General features: G+C 39.1%; 1 protein-coding gene and 1 pseudogene across 1 annotated transcript in view; both read left to right on the plus strand.

Moving 5' to 3' along the window:
- Nucleotides 1-23,753, plus strand: part of DOCK8 (dedicator of cytokinesis 8) — a 216,974-nt gene that overhangs the window by 169,980 nt on the left and 23,241 nt on the right. The window contains 13 exon segments of the mRNA XM_037851154.1: nt 4,828-4,997; nt 7,959-8,104; nt 9,830-10,012; nt 10,366-10,498; nt 11,483-11,570; nt 14,962-15,058; nt 16,373-16,510; nt 17,776-17,820; nt 17,822-17,869; nt 17,872-17,934; nt 18,997-19,155; nt 21,047-21,147; nt 21,929-22,121. Coding sequence (XP_037707082.1) covers nt 4,828-4,997; nt 7,959-8,104; nt 9,830-10,012; nt 10,366-10,498; nt 11,483-11,570; nt 14,962-15,058; nt 16,373-16,510; nt 17,776-17,820; nt 17,822-17,869; nt 17,872-17,934; nt 18,997-19,155; nt 21,047-21,147; nt 21,929-22,121 — 1,564 coding nt within the window.
- On the plus strand, nt 540-2,183 carry LOC119505060 (annotated as a pseudogene).

Genomic DNA, 23,753 nt, shown 5'->3' on the forward strand with positions numbered 1-23,753 from the left:
GGGCCCACTCTCTCCCACCACACATCTTCTGCCTGGGGAACCTATTCCTATGACTCTTACATTCTTTCTGCCTCCACTGAAGATGTTTTTGGAATAAAGCATGCTGGTCAGCTCATGGCAGCACTGCTGTATATTATGGATTTACGGAATTGGAAGTTCTCAAGTTCTCTCAAAGTGCTTGTAATTTAGTGATGAAAATAGGACATCCTGCATGAAACATTTACAGGAGCACATCCAAATTTGTGTAATTGTGATAACAAGTTTATCAGGGCTTGCCCACACTGCTGTTGTACAAGTGAATGTATCTCCCAGGAGGTGAGCAAGGAAAATCTCACATTCCTAGCTCTGAATTCTGTGTTCTTGTAGAAATTCTGGCCCTGGGTTATATGCTTAGGAAGCTTCATTTTCCAAAGCTTCAATTCCATCTTCTTCTCTCAACCCTAACTAAACTCCTCCTAATTTTCTCGTTAGAGTTTTCTGCCCTTTAACTAACACAAATTCCCACAGCAACACAGAGTGTCCTGACATATGCTCATACGATGCTGAAAGAGAAGTATGAGCACACAAAAAAAATTGCCTTCATACACACACACACACACACATACACACACACTTTTTCATAATTGTCCTTTAATAGCACTGCTTTAAGTGACTTCTGAAAGTAATTGTTGGTATTTACATTAGCAGTAGTTTCTATTTTCCATTTTCTTTCTCATCAGATGAAAGAAAAAGCAATGACATCTGTTTTGATACCTTGTAAAATTGTTGCTATTATATTACTAGCAACTAGAATATTTTCAGAGGTCATCATGTAATTACATCTAATCAGGTAGATACATTCTTCAAACACACACACATACACACACACATGCACACACTCATTACCTCTCCACCCCCCAGAGGGGAACTAATTAAGATTGTCACTCCCTTGGCAACACAATAATCCCTTATTGCTGGGTTGTCAGTTACTCTCCTGGAAAGTCATTAGAAATACTGTCATGATTTTACTATGTGGGCTAAAACCTCAGAAAAATCTCATCCTTTCACAATGCTTCCTCTTGATCAGCACTTTCTTATGTTGCCAGGACAATTAATGAACTCACCAACACCTGCCCACCCGTGTTGCCAGGGCAAGGAGGCACATCTCCCTGAACCCCTATCAGGAGCCACAGCTCCAGTTTCCACTGTGTCCCTGGGAGTATACACAAGTGTCCACACATCATTAAATCCATAAGATTTCTCAAGCATGTGGAAACTGTCAATCATCTTTGTGTGAAGCTGCCACCTTGCATTGCCTTATTCAAAACACAACCCACTGTCACAGGTAGATGGTAGCTGGGACAAGAACAACTTTTCAAATAAAATTTTTAATTTTTAATTTTAACTTACTGTTCTTGAATAGGTAAATAGGTGCACATGGTTTTTAAAAATGTCAAGACTATATACACTGAACTGGGAAAAGAAGAGCAAACTTAAACAAAATAGAGAACAGAAAAACAGTAGACAAAATCAACAAAACCAAAAGGTGGTTCTCTGAAAAGATCAACAAAATTAACAAAACTTTAGCTAGACCACTACAGACAAGATGGGTGCTTTGGTTTTTTAGAAATGATAAAAGCAAAACTTGGCAAGCAAACCTTCAACTGATCTCTAAGTTTGATAGTTGAAGACTTTTGGGCTCTGTACAACCATAACCGGTTGTCTAGTAATGTAATGCCTGGCTGTGACTACTCATTTTTTAGGGATGGTATTGAGCCTATGTGAGAAATGAAAAAAAACAAATGAGGAGGATGATGGCTAATTACAGTGAACAAATAGCAGAGACGAAGGGACCTCAATTGCTTTTGGCTAGAAACCTGCTGAGCCTCACTGGAGAATCTTTAGATGACTGCAGTGATGATGTATGTGGAGCCGTTGTTAAAGTTGGAACTAAAGGTGATAAAATGGCAATATGGACTACTTACACATATAGGGAGGGTATACAAGGAAAGGTTAGGACTTCCTCCAAAGATAGTGATTGGCTCTCATTCCCATGCAGACACAGCTTCTAAGAGCAGCTCCACCACTAAAAATAGGTTTACTGTTTAAGAAGACACGTTCTGGGAGATTATGTCAAGCAATTAAGATTTGGGAGCTGAACCAAAGCCTCTTCAAAAGAAGAGTGGACTGCATTTAAATTTGATTTCCATCTAAACATTGCTAATATGTAAGAGAAGTCTCATTTGCCTGTCTCGTATTATATATTTATATATATATATATATATATATATATATATATATTTATATATTTATTTATTTATTTATTTTAATTTTGCCTAGTGATTCCACTATCCCAAAGAATTACAGCACACATCATCCCCAGAATCCATAAATGTGCTCGTGGTCCACTCTGTAATAGCTTAGTAGAATTACCATTACAAACCCTTTTTTTCCTTCAAGGTATAGAACTTGCATTTCTATACCTTAAAGGAAAAAATAATTCTGTTTATGTTCCATTGTATGTAGGAGCATATTCTGCTGGTTTGAAAGAATATGATGTATACAGTTTTCTAGTAATTTTCTTTGTTTCTTTTTACAGCATTGTCTTTGCTATACTCTTGCTGATGTCTGCTAGATTTTGATTTGTTTCCGTACTTGATAACATTAGTGATTCTGATTGCAGTTATTCATTTTGTTTTGCTTTTGCTTTTTTCTTCATATAACATTGGTGAAGGATTCAGAAATATGGCATAAAGGTAGAATAAACATTAATTTTGTGCATTCCTTGGTAATTTTTCTTTGTTTTTTTTTGTAGCTTTGCTACAAATTTATGCATTTCATTCAAATCACTGATCTATGTGTGATTGTCTAAACATAATTGTGGATTTTAAAAAAATGTAACATAATTACATTCATAACTAGAATTAGAATGTCTGTTTTTGTATCTTTATGTGATAATTTAACATTTTGTATTACTTAGGTTATTTTGCTTTGGTTAAAAATGACTCAGGTAGAGAAACAGTCCCATTTATATTAAGACAGTGTACAAAACTGTAAGTAAAATGTGTACAATGAATTGTCTTTCAAAAAAACACAAAAAACTATTACAACTAACAAATGAGGTCAGCAAAGTTGAAGGACACAAGATCAAAATACAAAATCAATTATATTTCTGTACACTAGCAATGAACAATCCATAAATGAAATTAAGGAAACAATTCCATTCACAATAGCATCAAAAACAACAAAATACTTAAGAATAAATTTGACAAAAAAGTGCAAAACTTAAAATCTGAAAGCTACAAAACATTATTGAAAGACATTAAAAATGTAAATAAATGTAAACATCCCATGTTCATAGATCAAAAGACTTAAAATTGTTAAGATGGCAGTACTCCCCAAACTGATCTACAGATTCAACATAATCCCTTTCAGAATCTCAGCTGACTTCTTTGTAGAAAGTGACAAGCTAATTTTAAATTCATATGGAATTGCAAAGGACCCAGAATAGCCAAAACAATCTTGAAAAAGAAGAACAAAATTGGAGGACTCACACTTCCTGATTTCAAAACTTTCTGCAAAGCAATGGTAATCAAGACTATGTTGTTCTGGCATGAGGATAGATATTTAGAATGAAGAGTCCAGATATAAAGTCATACATCTATTGTCAATTGATTTTTGACAAGAATGCCAAGATTATTCAATAGGGAAAGAATAATCTCTTTATTAAATGGTATGGGGACAATTGGATATCCATGTGGAAAAGAATGAAGTTGGACCCCTACCTTTCACCATATACAAAAATTAACTCAAAATGGACCAGAGACCTAAATGTAAGTGCTAAAACCGTAAAACTCTGAGATGAAAACACAGGAATAATCTTCATGACCTTGTGGTTAGACAATAGTTTTTTAGATATGACACCAAAAACACAAGCAACAACAACAAAAAATAAATTGGACTTCATCAGAATTAAAACTTGTGCTTCATTGGACACATCAACAAAATCAAAGACAACCCACAAAATGGAAGAAAATATTAAAAGTCATATATCTAATAAGGGACTTGTATCTAGAATATATAAAGAACTCTTATAACTCAATAATAAAAAGACAGACGACCCAATTTAAAAATGGGCAAAAGACGTGAATAAACACGTTTCCAAAGAGGAAATACAAATGGCTAAAAAGCACAGGAAAAGATGCTCAACATCATTAGCTATCAGGGAAATGCATATCAAAACCACAATGAGATGAAGATCAAAACCCACTAGGATGACTATAATAAAAAAAGATAGATAATAACAAGTGTTGACAAGGATATGGAGCAACTGGAACCCTCATACATTGCTGGTGGGAATGTAAAATGTTATAACCTCTTTGGAAAACAGTTTGCCATTTCCTCAAAATGTTAAACACAGTTACCATATGATCCAGCAGTTCCACTTTAGGTGTATGCCCAAGAGAAATGAAAACATATGCCCACACAGAAACTTATACATGAATATTCACAGCAACATTCATAACTCATGATAGCCAAAAGTGGAAAAAATTCAAATGTCCATCAACTGCTTAATGGATAAATAAAATGTGGTATATCCACACAATGGAATATTATTTGGCAATAAAAAGGAATGAAGTACTGATAACCTGCTACAACATGATGAACTGTGAAAACATCATGCTAAGCAGTCTTGCTCTGGAATCTGTACACTTCCACCTTACTTTGCCAGCTTTTCACAGCATCCTCTCATTGTTTAAGAGCATTCTGATCACTCTTTATTGTTTAAGAGCATATTGGTCAATCTCCTGTCACCATAACCTGTAGCTTTCTGAATTGTGCCAACAGGATCAGCAGAGTGCAGAGGAAAGCTGTCAGTGCCATAAACAGCCTGCTAAGTTCTCACGACCTGGACCCACGATGTGTCAAGTCAGAGGTGAAGGTCAAAATCGCTGCCCTTTACCTGCCTTTGGTTGGCATCATTTTGGATGCTTTGCCACAGCTCTATGATTTTACAGGTAAAGACACTATTTCCTTCATTGGATTGATGGGACCCCCAGCCAAATACCCTGCTAGAATGAGTTCTCTGTCTTTAGCTCCATTGCTGATGTGTTTGTGTGAACAGTTCTCTACACTGTCGTCTCTAAGCCTTTTTAACATGGGGCCCCTATTTTTTTTTTTTTTTCAAATCACATTTTCCCATGTACATTAGTTTTTTCTAAATAATTCTAGTTGTGTTTTAATCTGCTAGTAGATGAAGAACTTTACAAACCAAACACCAAAAAAAGGATGAGATAATAATCAGATAATTTCTCATAATTTCTTTTTTCATCCCAATGAGTATAAGCATCTCTTTTGGATATGACTAACACCTTGAAGTAAAGGTGCTCCTTTCCTTATTTTTTATGAATGTTTAAGCATAGAAGCAGTTCGTTTCAAACAAACCTAAATAATTGTTTCATGCCAAAAGTATCACATTGTTTTTCAATATTATGAAATTCTGCCAGGGCAGAGGAATTTTGCCTTTGGCACTAGGAGGCTAATTCAGAGGTGGGAAGTCAGTGTCTCAGGCTAGTGGCAGGAGGAAAGGATACACTGTCTCAAGGATGCCTGTGAACTTCCTGAGTCTAGTTACACATTACAGTGCAGATGGGACACTGTAGATGAAAAAGACCAGCCCCTCCCAAATAGAGGAGCTTCTTATGTGAGACCTGAGAAAGATAATCCCATCTGCCTACCCTTCCATTCTCCCAGCACACACACGCACACACACACACACACACACACACACACACACACTTAACAGCAACTAGGAAAATTTTTCCTCTGGCATTTACCTTTCTAAAGAAAGATTCTGATCACTTCAGAGTGGCTATTGCTTTTCCCTCTGCACAACAGAACTTCTTTGAAACTCCCATCCTGCTCTCTTGGTTGCATAACCGAGAAGTTAGAATTTAAGGACTGACTATGATTACTGAATCATTATCTAGACGTTCCTTTTTACTTTCTGGTATATTAGAGTAGACAGAAGGAAAGACCTGAAATCTCTAAACTGTAATTCAGCTGCCTTGATCTCTGCTATTTATATCTCCCATTTTGGGGGGGAAACTCAATTGCCTTAAAACCGTTATAACAGTAATATATATTTTTTTAACTTGGGTTCTCATTTCAGAACTTGAGCCAACAAATCTGATAATGATAGTATAGCCTTTATCTTGTGCCCTTGTGATTGAAACAACCTTGTGACTAACCTTCATGTGTACCTTTTTTATCCAGTTTTTCAACTTTGAAGTCTTATGATCACTAAAGACAGCCCTAATGTTTATTAATGAAGGGCCTTGAGTCTGCCCAGAGCTAACTCACCCCAATTCCAAGGTTATCTTGATAAAGAAAGCTGGATATAACCAAAATGGGCCTGCCTGATGTGTGCAGTAGCTTAAACTTCAACCTATAAGTGACCTATACCTCAAAATTTAAAGATGTAATTCATAGCAGAATAAGTGATTTGCATGCCATTTCTAGAGAACTTGCCTGGAAGTTTCCAGAAAGTTTAATTTGAAGAGCTGCAGCTTGGTTGTTCCCAAAGCAGGGAACACTTTGGCACTCATTTCTTCAAAGCTTCATTTTTGATTGGAACTTTCCAAATCAGTCACTTGGAATAAGAGCATTTTAGTCAATTCTTGCATAGGAATTAAACCTTATGGTTGTGATGTAGCTGACAAGTGGGAAAACAATAAAAAGTATTCTATTATAACAGGTAATATAGTGCATCTAATTTGTCATATTAAATATTGACTCTTTAGATTGATAAACAAATGAGAATAATGACTTTCAGAAACATACACCTGAATACAAATTCCACTCACATTTATTACAATATGTAACCCTTGAAAAGTTCCTCATCCTTTAAATGACTTACCCTCAACAACTCTAAAAATGTGAATAATGATAATATAATAATAATCCTCATAGTATTGTGATAAAGATGAGAAAGAGAACCTGTATAAAAGCATTTCGCACAGCAAATGTTTATTTATGTATACTTCCCTCTTCTTCTTGTAACCATGACCCATGCATAGTTAGGGAGAATGCATTCTCAAATCAATCCTGAAAATGTTATCAGGTCTTGCATAATTGCCAGTGTTTGCCATTTGCTATTTATAGCATCATTTTTTTTTTTTTTTTTGGAAACCCAGTTGCCTTAAAACAGTTATAACAGTGATATAATTTTTTAAATTGGGTTCTCATTTCAGAACTTTAGCAAATAAAAATGCTATTTATACAATTTTTTTCTGAAAAATTGAAGGTCCAGATGGTTAGTGTTGACATGTCTAATAAAATATAAGTTTTTAAGGAATCAACCAGTTGCAAGTGTTTTAACATATTTTTCCAAGAACTGCTGGAAGTAAAAGTGTGTGTGTGTGACTGGTAGCATTTTTAAAAACCAACTTTTTAATTGGTGGGATCCTTTTTTTGTTTGCATACATCTATACCTATATGTAGATACAGATATGTCTATGTTATATAGATACAATAAATTAACATCTATGTCAAATATTTTTAAATTTAATTATTTTTGAATTTGTGATGATATGGATTATTAATCTGTGAGGCAAATGTTTAATTCTGTAACTTTAGGGTCCTTTCTGGTTAGTATTTAAAAAAATGAATACAATAAAAAATATTAGATTACAAGAAAGTTTAATGAAAGCTTTGAAAATTTTTATTTTCACCATTTGAAAAATTAATTTCTAGCCTAATCTTGTATTAGACATTACGTCTCTTTTATTTGTCTGCCCACCTTGTCCTATAAATGATAGCAGATTAAACAATGCTAAATGTCAGATTTAAAATTAATCTGCTGACTTCAATAACTACTAGGTATCAGTATAAATAAATTGGAACTTTGATGTGATGGGTAAGGAAAATAGGAAAATATCATCTTTGTCTTTTCATCACCAATGATGTTTTAATTGCAGCTGCGGATGCCCGTAGTGGAAAAAATCGTGCCAATGGCTCGGATGAAGAACAGGATGGGGCAAGTGCAATTAACCAGAATGTGGCACTGGCCATAGCTGGGAACCATTTTAATTTGAAGACAAGTGGAACAATGCTGTCTTCCTTGGTATGCTGGTGCACATTTCTCTGGTTTATTTTCATTTTGTATTTTGTCCCATCTTCTGGTGGGCTTGTTTTTACATTCACCTGCTAGCACTCAGTGTAGAGCAGGCAGAGGCAATGGCCTTGTTACTGGAGGCTGGAAGGAATCACCAGGAGGCTGGTGGCTGAGGGATGGCACAGATGGGGCGTTACACAGGCCAGACAGGGTTCTGGCAACAACAAGAGATCCACAAATCAAATCAGGCAATGCCAAAGGTGCCGAGTTCAAGGCTGAAGAAACCAAGAAGGAAGTGAATTTAGGAAATCTGAGATCACTGCAAAGGAGAGCAAATGAAAGTTCCCTTGGGATGGGCTGGGGTTTTATTATGTATTTATTATTCATATTGTATCTGCTTCCACAAAAATGAGGTGGGGCTGGTATCTTGGGGTGAGTACCTCTTAAGCAAAATACTTCAGCTCCTCTAGGTCCACTGGGAACCTAGCAAGAGTTGTTTGGCTCTGACCTTTTGAGCAGACTCTGAGAGCTTAAAGATGGGCTCCTCAGGGAATGCAACCTCTGATTCTCTTGAGGTGGGTCCATCAGGGAGGTAGACGTCCATCTCAGTCCATTTCTGGGAAGATAGCATCTAGGTCTAACTCTTATTCCCTGATCACTTTCTTCTCTTTCCTCCAGTACCTAGCAACCTCCCATCCCAAAACACCCCACGGGGCTTGTGGAGGGCTGGCAGAGAGGCAGGGAGGGGAGAAGGAGAAAGGACATTTGAGATTTGGCATCACTGATCTTAGAGTTCGATAAATACTGTGATTTTAGGAGCTCCTCCACCTTTGTAATATCCATCTCACCAAAATTGACTGCTTGAGGTGCTGTGTGCCTTTTGCAATGTTAGTTGCCTCTAAGGGAAAAAAACTCAAAAGCCCAAAGTTCATCTGTTTTAATTTAATACTCCTTGCAAAGTTATAATATATCTAAAAGTTTTCATTTCTTCCTGTCAACATACTCAGAAAAACTAATGTTAAAATAACTTCATAAACTCTATTATTTCCATCCAAAACTAACATTTCCCTTACAAACTCACAAATGCCTCATTGTAATTTCACCACCACATTCCACTGGATATTAGCTATGCCACACAAACCAAGGTTCCAGCCACGTATTGTTGTTCATGTTGATTTGATGAGTAATAGAAAGTGTACTCAGCACTTTAAAATGAGTACTTGTGGCCAAACGATTAAAACAAATAGCCTTACCCCCTATCCTCACCTTCAGGCAAGCATAAATTGCTGTTAAAATCCCACTCCAATTATGGATTTGATTAATTGGGTGAGCAGTTCATGACCCTTATGTTATATACTTGGACTCTGTGATAAAGAAGCTAGTCCAACACTCCACTGTCCATCCTGAGGGAGAAATCCTTAGGGATCTCAGTAACATGGAAGCCCCTTTGTATCACTGGGACTGGGGAGTTTGGTCCTGGTCATGGGCAGACCACCAGCTCACACTGCCCCTGAGACAGGAGCTGCCCAGTTACCTGGCTGGAAGCCTGGCTGAGCAAACCCAGCCCAAAGAACGTGGCTTCCCATGTTGAGGGAAGGGGGGGTTCTTGAAACAGGTCTCCAGCCAAGGAAGAAATACAGCTGCCATGTTCTCAGAGATTAGCGTTCCTTAACCTTTCAGTTTGTCCGGTGCTCACCCTCTCCCACCTCCACCTCCCAATTTGCCTTTTTTCAGCCCTATAAGCAGTACAACATGTTGAATGCCGACACCACCCGCAACCTCATGATTTGCTTCCTCTGGATCATGAAAAATGCCGATCAGAGCCTCATTCGGAAGTGGATTGCCGACCTGCCATCCATGCAACTAAATAGGATTTTAGATCTACTTTTCATCTGTGTCTCGTGTTTTGAGTACAAGGTAAATGTGGGGTGTTTCAGTTTTTATGCTAGCTCTTTTCTCCCAAGTTCAGTCCTGTCTTGTTACTGTTGCCCTATGTTTGGGTAATGGAGGCATCATTCATTTTAATTCCTGTATGTAAATCATAAGTGGTTTGCATTGCAGATGTAATACTTTTATGGGGAAGGGATCTCCGCTTTCTACAGAAAGAATCCCACACCCATTAGCAGAATTTTGGCCAAAGATTCCTCCCAAAATAGCATCTCTTTGTAGCACACCTGGTTGAAGTCCTCTGGAGAGTTCTGTTTTGAAGATTCTCTCCATGAGCAGAGAACTCACCAAACTAATTGTCTTCCTGCCTCTGTCCTGTCCAGGGAAAACCGAGTTCTGACAAAGTCAGTACCCAAGTCCTGCAGAAGTCAAGGGATGTCAAGGCCAGGCTGGAAGAGGCTTTGCTCCGTGGGGAAGGGGCCAGAGGGGAGATGATGCGGCGCTGCCGGACTCCAGGTGTGTGGACTGGCCCTTCCCTGATTTTTATCAGAGAATTTTGCATCTTTGTGTAAAGGAATTCTTCCCAACATGAGTAGACACCATCACTTTCTTGAGACATTTATGGTAATATCAAGGACAGCAGGGGTTCTGGGATTCTTTGTGTGTGATGTATATGTTAGTCCTGTGTCTCTAAGGGAAAGCTGCTATTGTGAAATCATAGGAACTCTGCAAATGTCCCAAATGGTGTCTGTTAATTTAAACTTGATGGTGGTAAAAGGTCATATCCAAGAATGTGAGTCGAAGGATGAATCGGAGTGTTGTCCCCTCAAGGCTGAATTCTCACTAGGGGATTTGACTGCTGTATCCAGAGAATGGCCACAGAAAGTGGATAGGTTTTGTTCCAAGATCATCCCCCCAAATCATTCCTGGCACTGTGAGAATGGAACCAGTTCCCACAAATGGACTGAGTATTCCAGTACTTGAGGGACCCTGCCACGCCAGAATGATCTGGAAAAGCTGAACTCATCACTGTAGACTGGAGTGATTTGCTTAGATACTCTCATTCTTGTTCACAGTGCTCAGAGTAAAATAGAATGACAGCTCACCCCAAGCAGGGAACTTAGAGGGAGATCAGTTTTTTCAGTGGTGGTGGGGCATCCTCATGTGACACCCATACTTTCCTTCCCAACAACTCAGAGAGAACCCCCAGAGGGGTTGTAAAACCCTCGGTAACCGTCTGCTTATGAAAAATGTGCTCACCAATGGATGCCCCAGAAAGGCAAGTAGGGGTTCTTTGAAAGCTCCAGTCTGTCAATCAAAGAGCAGAGCACCTCAGACATAGGCCTGGCGGCTTTGTCTCTCCTACCAGCATCCAGCATGAACTCTAATTAGACGAGAAATAGTGCTGAATCGTCTCAGCTGAGCTTGTTACTGAACTTCTTGTTATCTTGGAGGGTTTCATGCTTATCAAATTCCTATCATGCATTTCTTTACTCCTAGGGAATGACCGATTTCCAGGCTTAAATGAAAATTTGAGATGGAGGAAAGAGCAGACACATTGGCGGCAAGCTGCTGAGAAGCTAGATAAGTGAGTCACTCAGCAACTTTGTGCTACTTTTACCTAAAGTCCAAAGTTATTTTTCCCAGGCTACTTGTATTACTGAAACAACTACGTCCTTCCAAGGGTAAGAAAATGAAGCATCATTATCTGTATAAATGCAGTTCATCCAGGGACCCAGGATAATGAAAGGTATAAGGAGCTATGATTTCCAGCTCTTCAAATGTTATTACATTGATAAGTATTTAAAAGAAAACTAATGTTTAGCAGCCTCAGATAGTTTATCAAAAGCAGCTGATGGGGAGCAGGGAAACAGAAAGCAGGACAAGTTACCCAAGACCGCATAATTTTAAATCCAAATTTCCATTGGGGTAATATGTACAAAGGTTATATTCAAGAATATTCATGTCAGCTTTATTTTAAATTTTAAAAAAATTGTAAGTATTCTAAATGCTCAATAATAGGGAAATATGTAATGAAATATGTTGCAATTAAAAGGGTTTAAGATAATTTTAATAACACAGGAAATGCTTATGATATAATGTTAAGTGAACAAAAGCAGGATAGACACTTGATTTTAGAGTAGACTCTCAAATGTATATATGTTCTTTAAAAAAGGTTGAAAGGAAATTTACCAAAACAGTAATAGTGGTTTTCTTTGAGTATTGGTAGTTGATGTTTTTTCCTTACACTTTCTTCTGTCTTACACAATGGATGTGTTTTATGATGTGTATTATGACCAGGAAAAAAAAAAGTATAAAGAAATGAAAGAAGAAAAATCCTGTTCAGATTGCAATATATGCTATGTGTAATTGCTATATATGCAACAATTTAGACATAGGAGAACTAAATGTGTTTGAATAGATGGCACACGTCTCCCATTCCTGTTGGCAGCAGGTAGACTTAAGAGTCTCTGGATTCCTGAGCAAAACACTGTAGGATTAAAGGCCACTCACCCCACTTGACAAGGCACAAGTAGGGTATCCCCCTGGTGTATAAAGCACCCATCATAAAGTAGGAGGGATGGGGCAGACCTGAATAGTGGTGTTACTTTACATAATTTAATATGTAATTAAATATGAGTAAGTATCTTTGTTGTCACCACAAAAATGAATCATTCTGGTCCACTTCAGAGACCTTTGGGAATCAAGTTTATTTTAAAATATTAAAAATATAAACACATTTTTATTATAGAAGTTACTTGGAAACACAGATGTTGATCTTACTAATAATATCCATTTGCTTTGAGTATTTGTATTTTTGCTCTAAGGTCTCCAAAGTCATTTGTAAGATTCTTGGTTCTGAGAGTCCATATGTTCTAGTTCAGACAATGAACAACAACAACAACAACAACAATGTGCATGCAGTTGGTGTTACATAACTTCCTAGGAGGTTAGGCCATCAACTCTACTGGGTTAAGAGAAGAGGCCAACAAGGCATGTTTTGTCTGCGCTGCATAAATCGATGCTTAGGAAAACTTTCTCTTTTGTCTGCAGTAACAACAGAATATCTGGCCTTACTGTGCAGGACCTACGAGTTCTCTCTAGGCCTGTTCTCACCCCCAGACCCCTGTGAGCTACAAAATGGGCAGCTCATTGGCAGAGTTAATGATTGACATCTGCAGACCATCAGGGACTCTGTCATTTTAAAAGGAAACCACAGTAAAAGTATAACTGCTCAATTTAGCTCCTTGGAAAACTTATTGTAATTATAATAGGTATATGTATATACATATATATAGGCATATATATGGTAGTTCTTTACCTTCTTACTCTGTTTCTTTGAGCGCAGTATTTTTCAGCCTGGGCTGCACATGAGAATCACCTGGGGAGCTTTTAAAGTTCCCAATGCCCAGATGTCCTCCAAACCAGTTAAATCAGAATCTCCAGCAGTGGGACCCAGAAATCAATAGTTTGTAAAACTCTACAAGTGATTTCATTGTGCAGCCAAATTTGGGAACTGCTGCTTTAGAGAAATAACTGGTGGACTTTTAATAAAAACAAATTAGGACATTCTCGAGAGCTATGCTGTCCATAGCCACAGGTGGCTATTGAGTGTTTTAAATGTAACTAGTTTCAATTGAGATGAGGCCAGATTTTGAAGACTTAGTATGAAAAAAAACTGTAAAATATCTTATTAGTAAGTTTTATGTTGATTGCATGTTGATAATATTTGTTATATTGAGTTAAATAAAATACACTAAAATTAATGTCAAATAAAATACACTAAAATTAATGTCACATGTTTTAGTTTTCTTAAGTGTGACTACTGGAAAATGTAAAATGACATGTAGCCCCATTATGTTTCTATTTTTCAGCATTTCTGTATACTCAAACCTATCAGTAATTAATCAAAAATAGCTCTTATATTTCACTTATGATATACAAATATGAACACATGAAAAATAAGAAAAATTGCAGATCAACTTGGGACAGAAGAGCCTATCCTAAGCATGCAAACATTTAATACACATGGAAATATTTATTCCGAGCCTTCAATGATGTAAGCTACTGAAATGCCCCCATTAGTGGGTTAAGGGGACTTGAGAAGAGCTAATTGGTAGTCCCCTGCGGTAAAATCTCTGCCAGTGGGGGATCTTGGGAAAGTCAATTCTTCATACCTCTCTTTGCTTGCAACTATATTTGCATGAAGGTACAAAATATCCCTTTCCAACTTCACTTGGATTTCACGAGAGCGGAAGAACATAAAACATTTCATTCCTTAAAAAGAATCTTAAGAGCAGCACCTGGAAAGTTCCCTTTACCTAGTGGGTAATGACCAATAATGACCAGCAGGACGTTGGACAACCTGTCCACAGGAATGCAACCTTGCTTGATGCTGGAAAGGGATAAGGCAAATACTAAGGCCCTCACTTGCCTCAGCAACTCCAAAGTGGTCATTGGGAAGTCAAAAGACCAACTTGACTTGCCCTTGACCCAGATGTGAAGCATTACCCTTTCCTCCTCCAGCAGCATCACTGTTTGCTGAGTTCACATCGTTCCCAGTCTTGCTCTCTTCTACCTGTTGCAGAGGCTTCTGCTTGCTCAGATCTAGAGATGATTCTCATGAAATGCAGGAATGGCCCTGAGGGGTTAGTCGACACTCTGGTTGGCCAGCCTAATTGCTAGTAGCAACCAATGGTTACTTCTCTGCCCTTTTTTGTTATTTTCATAATTGTCATCATTTTTAATAATAGTGGGGATGTTGATGGCCTGGAGACTTTACCTAGACAATCTTTCTAACCAGACACTAATTTCAGAAAGCACCCTGCCCTCCTTAGTTATCTATGGCCAGTTGTTTTGTGTTCACTTTAAGGTTAACTATCCTGAAGATTTCTTTATGCATTGGCGCACAGATTGCCAACATCGGAATAGGGCAAAGTTGGATATGTGCTTTAATTTTACCTCTTTCTGTTTCTTAGAACAAAGGCAGAGTTAGATCAAGAAGCCCTGATCAGTGGCAATCTGGCAACAGAAGCAAATTTAATCATCTTGGATATGCAGGAAAATATTATCCAGGTGAGGACAATAAACACCTGATCTGTTCCACATGAATATGTTTACTGGATTTTAATGAGGAATTTCTTATGCAAAAGTATGAAATAAATAAATGTGATCCAAAAATGCCTTTTTCTTTTCAAGTGAAGTTGGGAAGTTTACTATTTACAATAGCATCCACCTAACAAATTCCAGAGACACCGAACATTTTCTGGCTTCTTTGACTTGCTGCTCACTTAGAAGGGGTTAGGTTGATTGACAAGCAAGCTCTCATGGTGAAATCTGCCCAAGTGTATACCAAGATAATGTGGATGGAGGGCTCATAGTTCATTATGTAGAACACAGATGGCAAATAGGTTTCTTCAGATGGGTCAACTCCAGTTTGTTGATGGTTCCTGCCTGGTGTGGGAGGCTCAGGTGAAAAAAAGTGCTACGCTTGATTGATGATGTCTGCTTTGAGCACAAATTGGGGAAAAGAAGGCATTGTTGCCGTGTATTTGCCATCTGCTGTAGAAAAGTATAGTTCATAGTGTCACTTGGGAAATTTGCAGTAACACAGTAAACCATACTAATTTAACTTCTAAGTGAATGGTTCCAAAATTTCCAACATGATAAAGGGTTTTTTTGTTCCACTAAAAAATTAGTGCCTTGCATGTTTCCATAATAATCATTTATTAGAGTGGTATTGATTTTCAGGGCTCGAAGAAAATTGTTGAAACACAGTACTACATTACTTATCCAACTTTTCAATAGTCTAAAAATAAAAGTAATTATGTTAAAAAATAAAGACAAAAGTATGTGTAATCTTTGATACCTTAATATCTTTTGTTAACTTAAATACTTGACATCACTTCAATTTTATCATTCTACAGCACTACTTTGAGTGCCAACTTCTTTATACCAGCCCTTAAAACGTATTAGCAATTTTTAAAGAAATCTGAAACTTAGTTGCAATTATCCTTGGTGTTAGTTCTGCTGTAGCTGATAAATAAGCTTCTATTTAGAAACCTTGCCACCGACAAGTAGCCCTGTTGGACCCGGAAGTTCAAAATTGTGTTTTGAAGTAGAAAGGCTGTGTCCTTGTATGCAAGGAAAGAACATTCTAAAAACCTGTAACCCAGGATGGGGGGAGGAGTGCCTTATAACTTTGTTTGGGAGCCCAGAATTAGGCATATATCCCAAATTGATTGGGAGTTGTGGAACAAGGTCATGATCCTTCATATGCCTTCAGCTTTCTTGGTTAGGGGATGCTATGTGTGGCATCTACTTGTGTCTTCACCCCTCGGGACACGGTCAGAGAACAGGGTTCCCTGATGCTGCTCTCCGTCCCCCCAGGCAAGCTCGGCCCTGGACTGTAAAGACAGCCTGCTGGGAGGTGTGCTGAGGGTCCTGGTGAACTCCCTGAGCTGCGATCAGAGCACCACCTACCTGACGCACATGCTTTGGCGACACTCCGTGCTCTCAATTGCCAAGGTAAATGTGGGACGTTGGTTTTCCTTATCTTAATTAAGATTTTGTCTAGTTTTCACACTTCTCTCTTCGGGTGGGGCCAAACCCAAAGTATATTCAGAAGGTAGATGCATGGATTCTGCAGGAAGTCAACGTGAAGAGCAGAAGCAGTGGCTCTCCGACTTGAAATGTGGCCCGACATACAGACCTCAGTGGCCGTTCCCTAGATGTCTATGACATGAGTGCAGAAGTCAATCGCATGACTTCCCCCCTCACCCTCTAATACCTGATCTGAGTGAGATTAAAGTCCTATACGTGATCCTATTAGTAAGCCTTACAAAATGTCATGTTATACAAAGCCAGAAAGTTTTGAGATCAGTTTCCATAGCTGGAGGACTAGAGAGTATTGCCTTAGTTTTCAAGGGTTGCTGCAATGAAGTATCACAAACTAGGTGGCTTAAAACAACAGAATTGTGTTCTCTCAGTCCTGGAGACTAAGTCCAAAATCCGGGTGTAGGCATGGCCACGCTCCCTCTGAAACCTGCCTCTTCCAGCTTCTGGTGGTTGCCGACAATCGCTGGCATCCCTTGGCTTGTGGCTGCATCCCTCCAATCTCTACCTCCCTCCATCTTCACCTGGGCCTTCTCCTCTCTTGTGTTTGTCTTTCTGTTCTCTTCTAAGGACACCATCATACTGAATTAAGAACCCCCCCTTCTCCAGTATGCCCTCATCTTTAATTCCATCTGGGAGGACCCTATCTCCCAATAAGGTCACATGCTGAGATAGTGGGGGTTAGGACCTCAGCATGACTTTTTGGGGGACACAATTCAATCCACAACAATCATCCTCAGGTAAAAGAGTCTATGCAGATTACTCTTCCCCTTTTTGAAAATCTCAGTTGGTGCCTCCCACATGGAATATTTTACATTTAGAAAGTGGGATTCTTCTGCTCTCCACTGTCATGACCATTTTTGCTTAGTCACCAATATTTTCCAGGGGATCCAGGGACCTCAGGATAATCTCTTCAAAGTTGTATCCTTCACCAGTGAGTGCAACCTGACTAGTAATGTTAATAACACAGCCCTTACCTTAGTTGTGAAATTTGTAATTAAATTCTTAAATTGACTCATTGCTTAAAATCCATCTTCTGACTCAAGAGACTCATTATCTTTATGAGCAAGTGCATTAACTCTGTGGGGCCTTTGCTTGTCCTGGTAGATATTTGCATACTTCAAACGGTGTATGAAAGTGGCAAGTGATGCCTAATGGTCCCCTCGTGTCTCTCCTAGTTCGGAGACCTGCTGTTTGAGGAGGAGGTGGAGCAGTGCGCGGACCCTGTGCCAGCGGGTGCTGCACCACTGCAGCAGCAGCATGGACGTCACCCCCCGGAAGGCCAAGCCTGTGCCACCCTTTACCTCCTCATGAGGTTCAGTTTTGGAGCCACCAGTGTAAGAGCCTAGAATCACAAAGTCAATGCAAAGCATTGATTGAAAATAATAATAGTAATAATGACAAGTCTGCAATTACTCCTGTCCTGAGAAGGAAACCAGTGGAGTGGTGTAGATAGGTAGCAGCTTCTGCTTGAATTATTTGTATTCAAAAGTAAATATCAGGACTGGTGAAAGCAGCATTTCCATCAGTATGTTTCAATAAGAAACTAATGAATATATATAGATAAAATGTTGTCATCTATGGGAAAAAAAGACAACAGACAGGTTAAGAATTCAGAAGATTTTGCCCTGGAATCTAAATTCTGATTGGCTGGTACCAGGGTGGAAGAGAATTTTATATGATCAATATCATCTAGAACTGGAGTTTTAATCAAAGCTTAGCAGCCTTTGGAGTTCAGCTTTGTTGCAGAATCATCAACCTTGGCTTTCATTTGTCTTGATTTTCGTATGTTCTTTAGGAATTTCCATTTGTGTCCATGTCAAGCAACATGCTTGAGTGATATTAAAAGATAAATTGGCTCCTGGAAGAAAGGCAGGGTCCTTGGGATATATCAGAGATGACAGTTAGAAGCCTTTTGACTATGCCCTTGGCATAGCCATATGTTTCCATGGGCCTGGAAGGAAAGGAGAAACAGAAAATCACTGCCTGTGGAGTCTGTAATCTCAGAAGTCCTGGCCCTGGAAGTCCAATTCCTCCCTGCAGTTTAAATGAAGCCCCAAGAAGAGGAATCTTGGCACAAAAGGATAAATCCCATGGCCCAACTTTGTAGGAATCTTCCAGGCTTGCAGCATGGAGCCAGTCCAATCCCAAATTAAAATTTAAAGGGATTCAGACAATGTAAGGAGCAGATTTATGTCAGAGCGATATCTATTTAAACCATTTAAGAAATAATGATTTGAATCTTGAGTGAAGTGTAGCTCACATATCATTGATAGAAAAGGAAGCAATTGAGACAGGTGTAAAAGAAACATTGGAAGTTGCTGGTATCTGGCTCTACTGCCTTCACTTATCTCCTAGCTGAGTGTCTTTTATTTGTTGCTCTTTTTTTCCTGGCACAGAACTTTGCAAGAGTAAAGATGCAAGTAACAATGTCTCTGGCATCATTGGTGGGCAAAGCACCAGATTTTAATGAGGAGCACCTGAGAAAATCCTTGAGGACCATTTTGGCCTACGCAGAAGAGGACACGGCCATGCAGACCACCCCTTTCCCCATGCAGGTGGGCCGAAGAGCATGCTCATCTCATCCATGGGTTTGGGAAAAAACAATTATAAATGTCAGATGTATATATAATACACTTGCAAAGATTTATTGCCTGTCCAATACATATTCTCTGTGCTCTGAGAGATACAAAAAAAATACATCCCCCATTGTCCGCAGCTTCAAGTTGTTAATAGTCTATTTGGAGAGCTCAGTTGCAAAACAATTAGGAGGCACTACAAGACACTAATAACTTAAGTGCCAAGTGTGTGGTAAGAACTAAATACTCTAAAAGGTTAGAGAGGGAGGGTGAGGAGGCAGGAGTTAATAAATGTTCTAGTGACCAGGAAAGGCTTCCTGGCAGAGGTAAGATTAGAAGGCTCAGTTAGGAATCACCTAGGTAGGAGAAGAATGAGGGGAAAAATTAGGAATAGTGGTGAGAATGAAATGTATTTAAGATGGTAAAGGGACCAGTGTAACTGGTGGGGGTGTACTTAAAGATGAGGAAGGCCCAAGTTGGAACTTGTAAACAAGGTTTGCCCTAACGAAACTTGTGAGGACTATAATATCTCCTACCTCCAACACACTGACTGACAGAACTCCAGCAGGTCTCATTTATTGTTTAACTCCAGCTGCTAGCCTAGAGCCCACTATATGGTAGATTCTCAGGGGTTAATTACTGAATGAACGATGAATGAATGAGGGAATGAATGGATGAATGTTTGTCTTTCCTCCCTTGGTCTGAGAACCCTGTTTGCTCAGTCTCTCCTGTCCTCCCTGGCAATGTTGCATCCTTATCTCAGAACCTTTTTCCTCTACTCTGCAGCAAATCCTACCTCTGCTACTTCCTCCTAACTATTGGCTCTCTTTAAATTAATCTCATCAAGACCAAGCAAATTAGTGCAGTTTACTGGAAGGCTTCAGTATCTTAACCCAATGAAAAGACTCTAGTGGTAGAAATTTTAGGAGCCCCGAGAAGCTGGCAGAGGGGAGAGGGGGCAGGACAAGCATTCTGTGGCTGGGCCACTTGTCAGGGTCAACAGGTCAAGCCGTAGTCTCTCATCATCTTGGTGCTTTAGTAACTGAGAACAAATGGTTCCAGGAGGTTTTTTTGTTTTGTTTTGTTTTTTTATTTATTTTGAAATAAATTCAAAGTTATAGGAACAGTTGCAAAAACATTACTAACCCCATACACAGAATTCCATCATACCCTGACCCCCCTCCCCCGATAGCCCAATCCACCAACTTAAACATGCTGTCACATCGCTATTTCTTTCCCTCCCTCCCTCCCTCCCTCCTTATCTATCATCCATCATCTATTGCTCTGTCTTCTGAACATATGAGAGCAAGCTGCACACATCCTTGAACATACACTATAATTCACATATACACTTCCCATGAACAAGAACATTCTTTTATGCAATCCCATTAAGCGCAGCTAAGAAGTACAAGAGATTCAACAATGATACAAAGCCAAGAGGTTTTAAAAACTCTGAAGCAGTGGAAATCCAGAGAGCTCCCAAGACTGGTACCTAAGCTGAGGTCCTAAGTTGGCAACCACTTGGTATAAAAAGCCCTGATGTTCCAGAACAGAGTTTAGGGCTTTTCGGCTTGCACTAAAACTAGTTCAAATTAATTTAAACAAAAATGTGGTAGAGATGGTGATAGTATAAGGATTCAGGGCGAATTCATGGATTCCAAGGACCTACTCGGGTCCCGGCTTCAGAAGCCCCTGGACCTGCCAAGATGAGGGCCACAGAGAATCCAGTCTAGACCCCCTCCATCTCCCATCACTGCTTTTCTCTGAGCAAAGCCCAACCACTGCTTCCTCTTTGCACTTTCAATGTAAGCCTAACTCCTTATCAGGGACTACAAGGCCAAAACTGTTTGGGTACTTATACTTTTTGTAGGTGGAGGAACTTCTTTGCAATCTCAACAGCATCTTATATGACACAGTGAAAATGAGGGAATTTCAGGAAGATCCTGAGATGCTTATGGATCTCATGTACAGGTAAGCTTTTCTGATAAAACCAAAAGGGGGCACCTGGGGATCTAAGAATTGGCACTGTGGCCTTCTTACTAATGTAATTATCACAGGCAATGTATGTACACTCTTTTGCATGACATCCAAAAAAGTATATGGAAATTAGTAGAAATTAAACATTCAGAGTGAGTTGATTCATATTCCGGTTTTCAGAAACCTCTTCCTAATTTAAAGTGAAATATCTATTTTATAATAACACTGTCTTCTACTTACCATAGAAAGAGAGAAAAGAATTATCAACTGTTACATGAATGATTTCCTATTTCCTATATGGTTTTGTTCCAATTACATTCAGACATACATGTGTAGTTTTACTTTAGAAATCATGTTTTGCTCTGTGGTTTAGAATTTTGCCTTGCAGTCCTCATCTAGGAGAAACTATTTAGAAGGTTATAATTATTTTGCTGCAATGTTATAAGAATAATATTGTCTTCTATTATTAAGAAAAAGGAAATAAAAAGAAGAAAATTGCTAGAGATCCATTAAAATATACATCATTTTATCATGTCTTTTTTCCCATAAGGCTTTTACTAAATGGTATTTCTTGGACTCAGGCACACCCCAGACATGGGATGAAAACAGCTGGAAAACAGCTGGATTGATTTTTGCCTTTTCTCTTATTGTCTGAATATGTAGGCAAAACTCTTGGAAAGAAAATTACTCTTGAGGGGAAAAAATGGCCATACACAATAGAAGAATGATGTCATTAACCAGTGGTCCTTGAAACTATTTCTCAATCTGTCTTCAGAATTGCCAAGAGTTATCAGACGTCTCCTGATCTGCGGCTGACCTGGCTCCAGAACATGGCAGAGAAACACACCAAGAAGAAGTGCTACACGGAGGCTGCCATGTGCTTGGTGCACGCAGCTGCATTAGTGGCGGAGTATCTGAGCATGCTGGAGGACCACTGCTACCTACCTGTCGGCAGCGTCAGCTTTCAGGTGTGGGGCAAGTTTAGCGTTTCCTTTAGATCAATGGCTCGCAACCAGAGGCAGTTTTGCACTCCCTCCCCCAAGGGGCATTTGGCAATGTTTGGAGACATTTTTGGTTGTTACAGTTTGTTCTAGTTTGCTAATACTGCTGGAATGCAAAACACCAGAGATAGATTGGCTTTTATAAAAGGGGGTTTATTTGGTTACACAGTTACAGTCTTAAGGCCATAAAGTGTCCAAGGTAATGCATCAACAATTGGTTACCTTCACTGGGGGATGGCCAATGGTGTCTGAAAACCTCTGTTAGCTGGGAAGGCACATGACTGGCGTCTGCTCCAAGTTCTAGTTTCAAAATGGCTTTCTCCCAGGATGTTCCTCTCTAGGCCACAGCTCCTCATCAAAATGTCACTCTCAGTTGCTCTTGGGGCATTTTTCCTCTCATACCTTCTCTGGAGCAAGAGTCTACATTCAATGACCATCTTCAAACTGTCTCTCATCTGCAGCTACTCTCTCAGCTTCTCTGCATTCTTCAAAGCGTCCCTCTAAGCTGCACTTCAAAATGTCACTCACAGCTACATTGAGTTCCTTCTGTTTGTCAGCTCATTTATATGGCTCAAGTGATTTAATTTAGACCCACCTTGAATGGGTGGGGTAACACCCCCATGGTAATTATCCAATCAGAGTCATCACCCACAGTTGGGTGAGGCACATTTCCATGGAAACAACCTAATCCAAACATTCCAACTTAATCCCCACTAATCTGTCTGCCCCACAGGATTGCATCAAAGAATATGTTTTTTTCTGGGGGACATAATACATTCAAACCGGCACACAGTTTGAGTGTGGGGTGGTGGTGCTACTGGCATTCAATAAGTAGAGGAGGCCAGGGATGCTTCTATACATTCTACAAGGCACAGGACAGCTCCCCCAAGAAAGAATTATCGAGCTCCAAACGTCAATAGTGCTGAGCGTGAGAAACCCGCTTTAGGGTATTATATATGCCTCTTCTAATACCTTTCTCATCTTGTTGGATTTTTTAAATTATTGTTTGCAATCATGGTACCTAGAGTCTACAGGCACTTTAGACACATCCCCCAATACTTTACATGTGTGACTTTATTTGACCCTCCCATAACCTTAGGAACTGAGAGAGAATGTGATTTTTCTAAGGTCATTTCTTTCTTTTCAAAGACTTGTAGTTGGCAAAGTATAGTGACAACCATAAGAGTATTTCCTGAACTTTAGAGAAATGTTTTCCCTTGTGGTTCATTTCTTTGACTCCACTCTCCAATACCATAACATCTCACTCTCTAATCCAAAATTAAGAAAGGACCAAACTGACCTGTGAAGGAAAATATGGGGCTGAATTAACACTATCTTAGGAAAAGCTGGAAATTATCCATAGCTGGCAAGGAAATTGTCTGCTAAACCTGAAAGTTGGCTTAGACTGGGATGCTCATTGGTCACTTGGACTGTCCTTCCTGAACAATTTAATACAGTCTTTAAAAAAAACAAAACAAAACAAAAAAACACTCTAATGAGTACTTTTTAAAAAAGATAAAATCTTTAGAGATGACCATCCCTGAAACCATAAACAATATAGCTATAGTAGTAGAACTCTTTTCAAGCCAGGCTCACAAA

The sequence above is a fragment of the Choloepus didactylus genome, chromosome 10, assembly GCF_015220235.1.
Source record: "Choloepus didactylus isolate mChoDid1 chromosome 10, mChoDid1.pri, whole genome shotgun sequence".
Classification (NCBI taxonomy): Eukaryota; Metazoa; Chordata; class Mammalia; order Pilosa; family Megalonychidae; genus Choloepus; species Choloepus didactylus.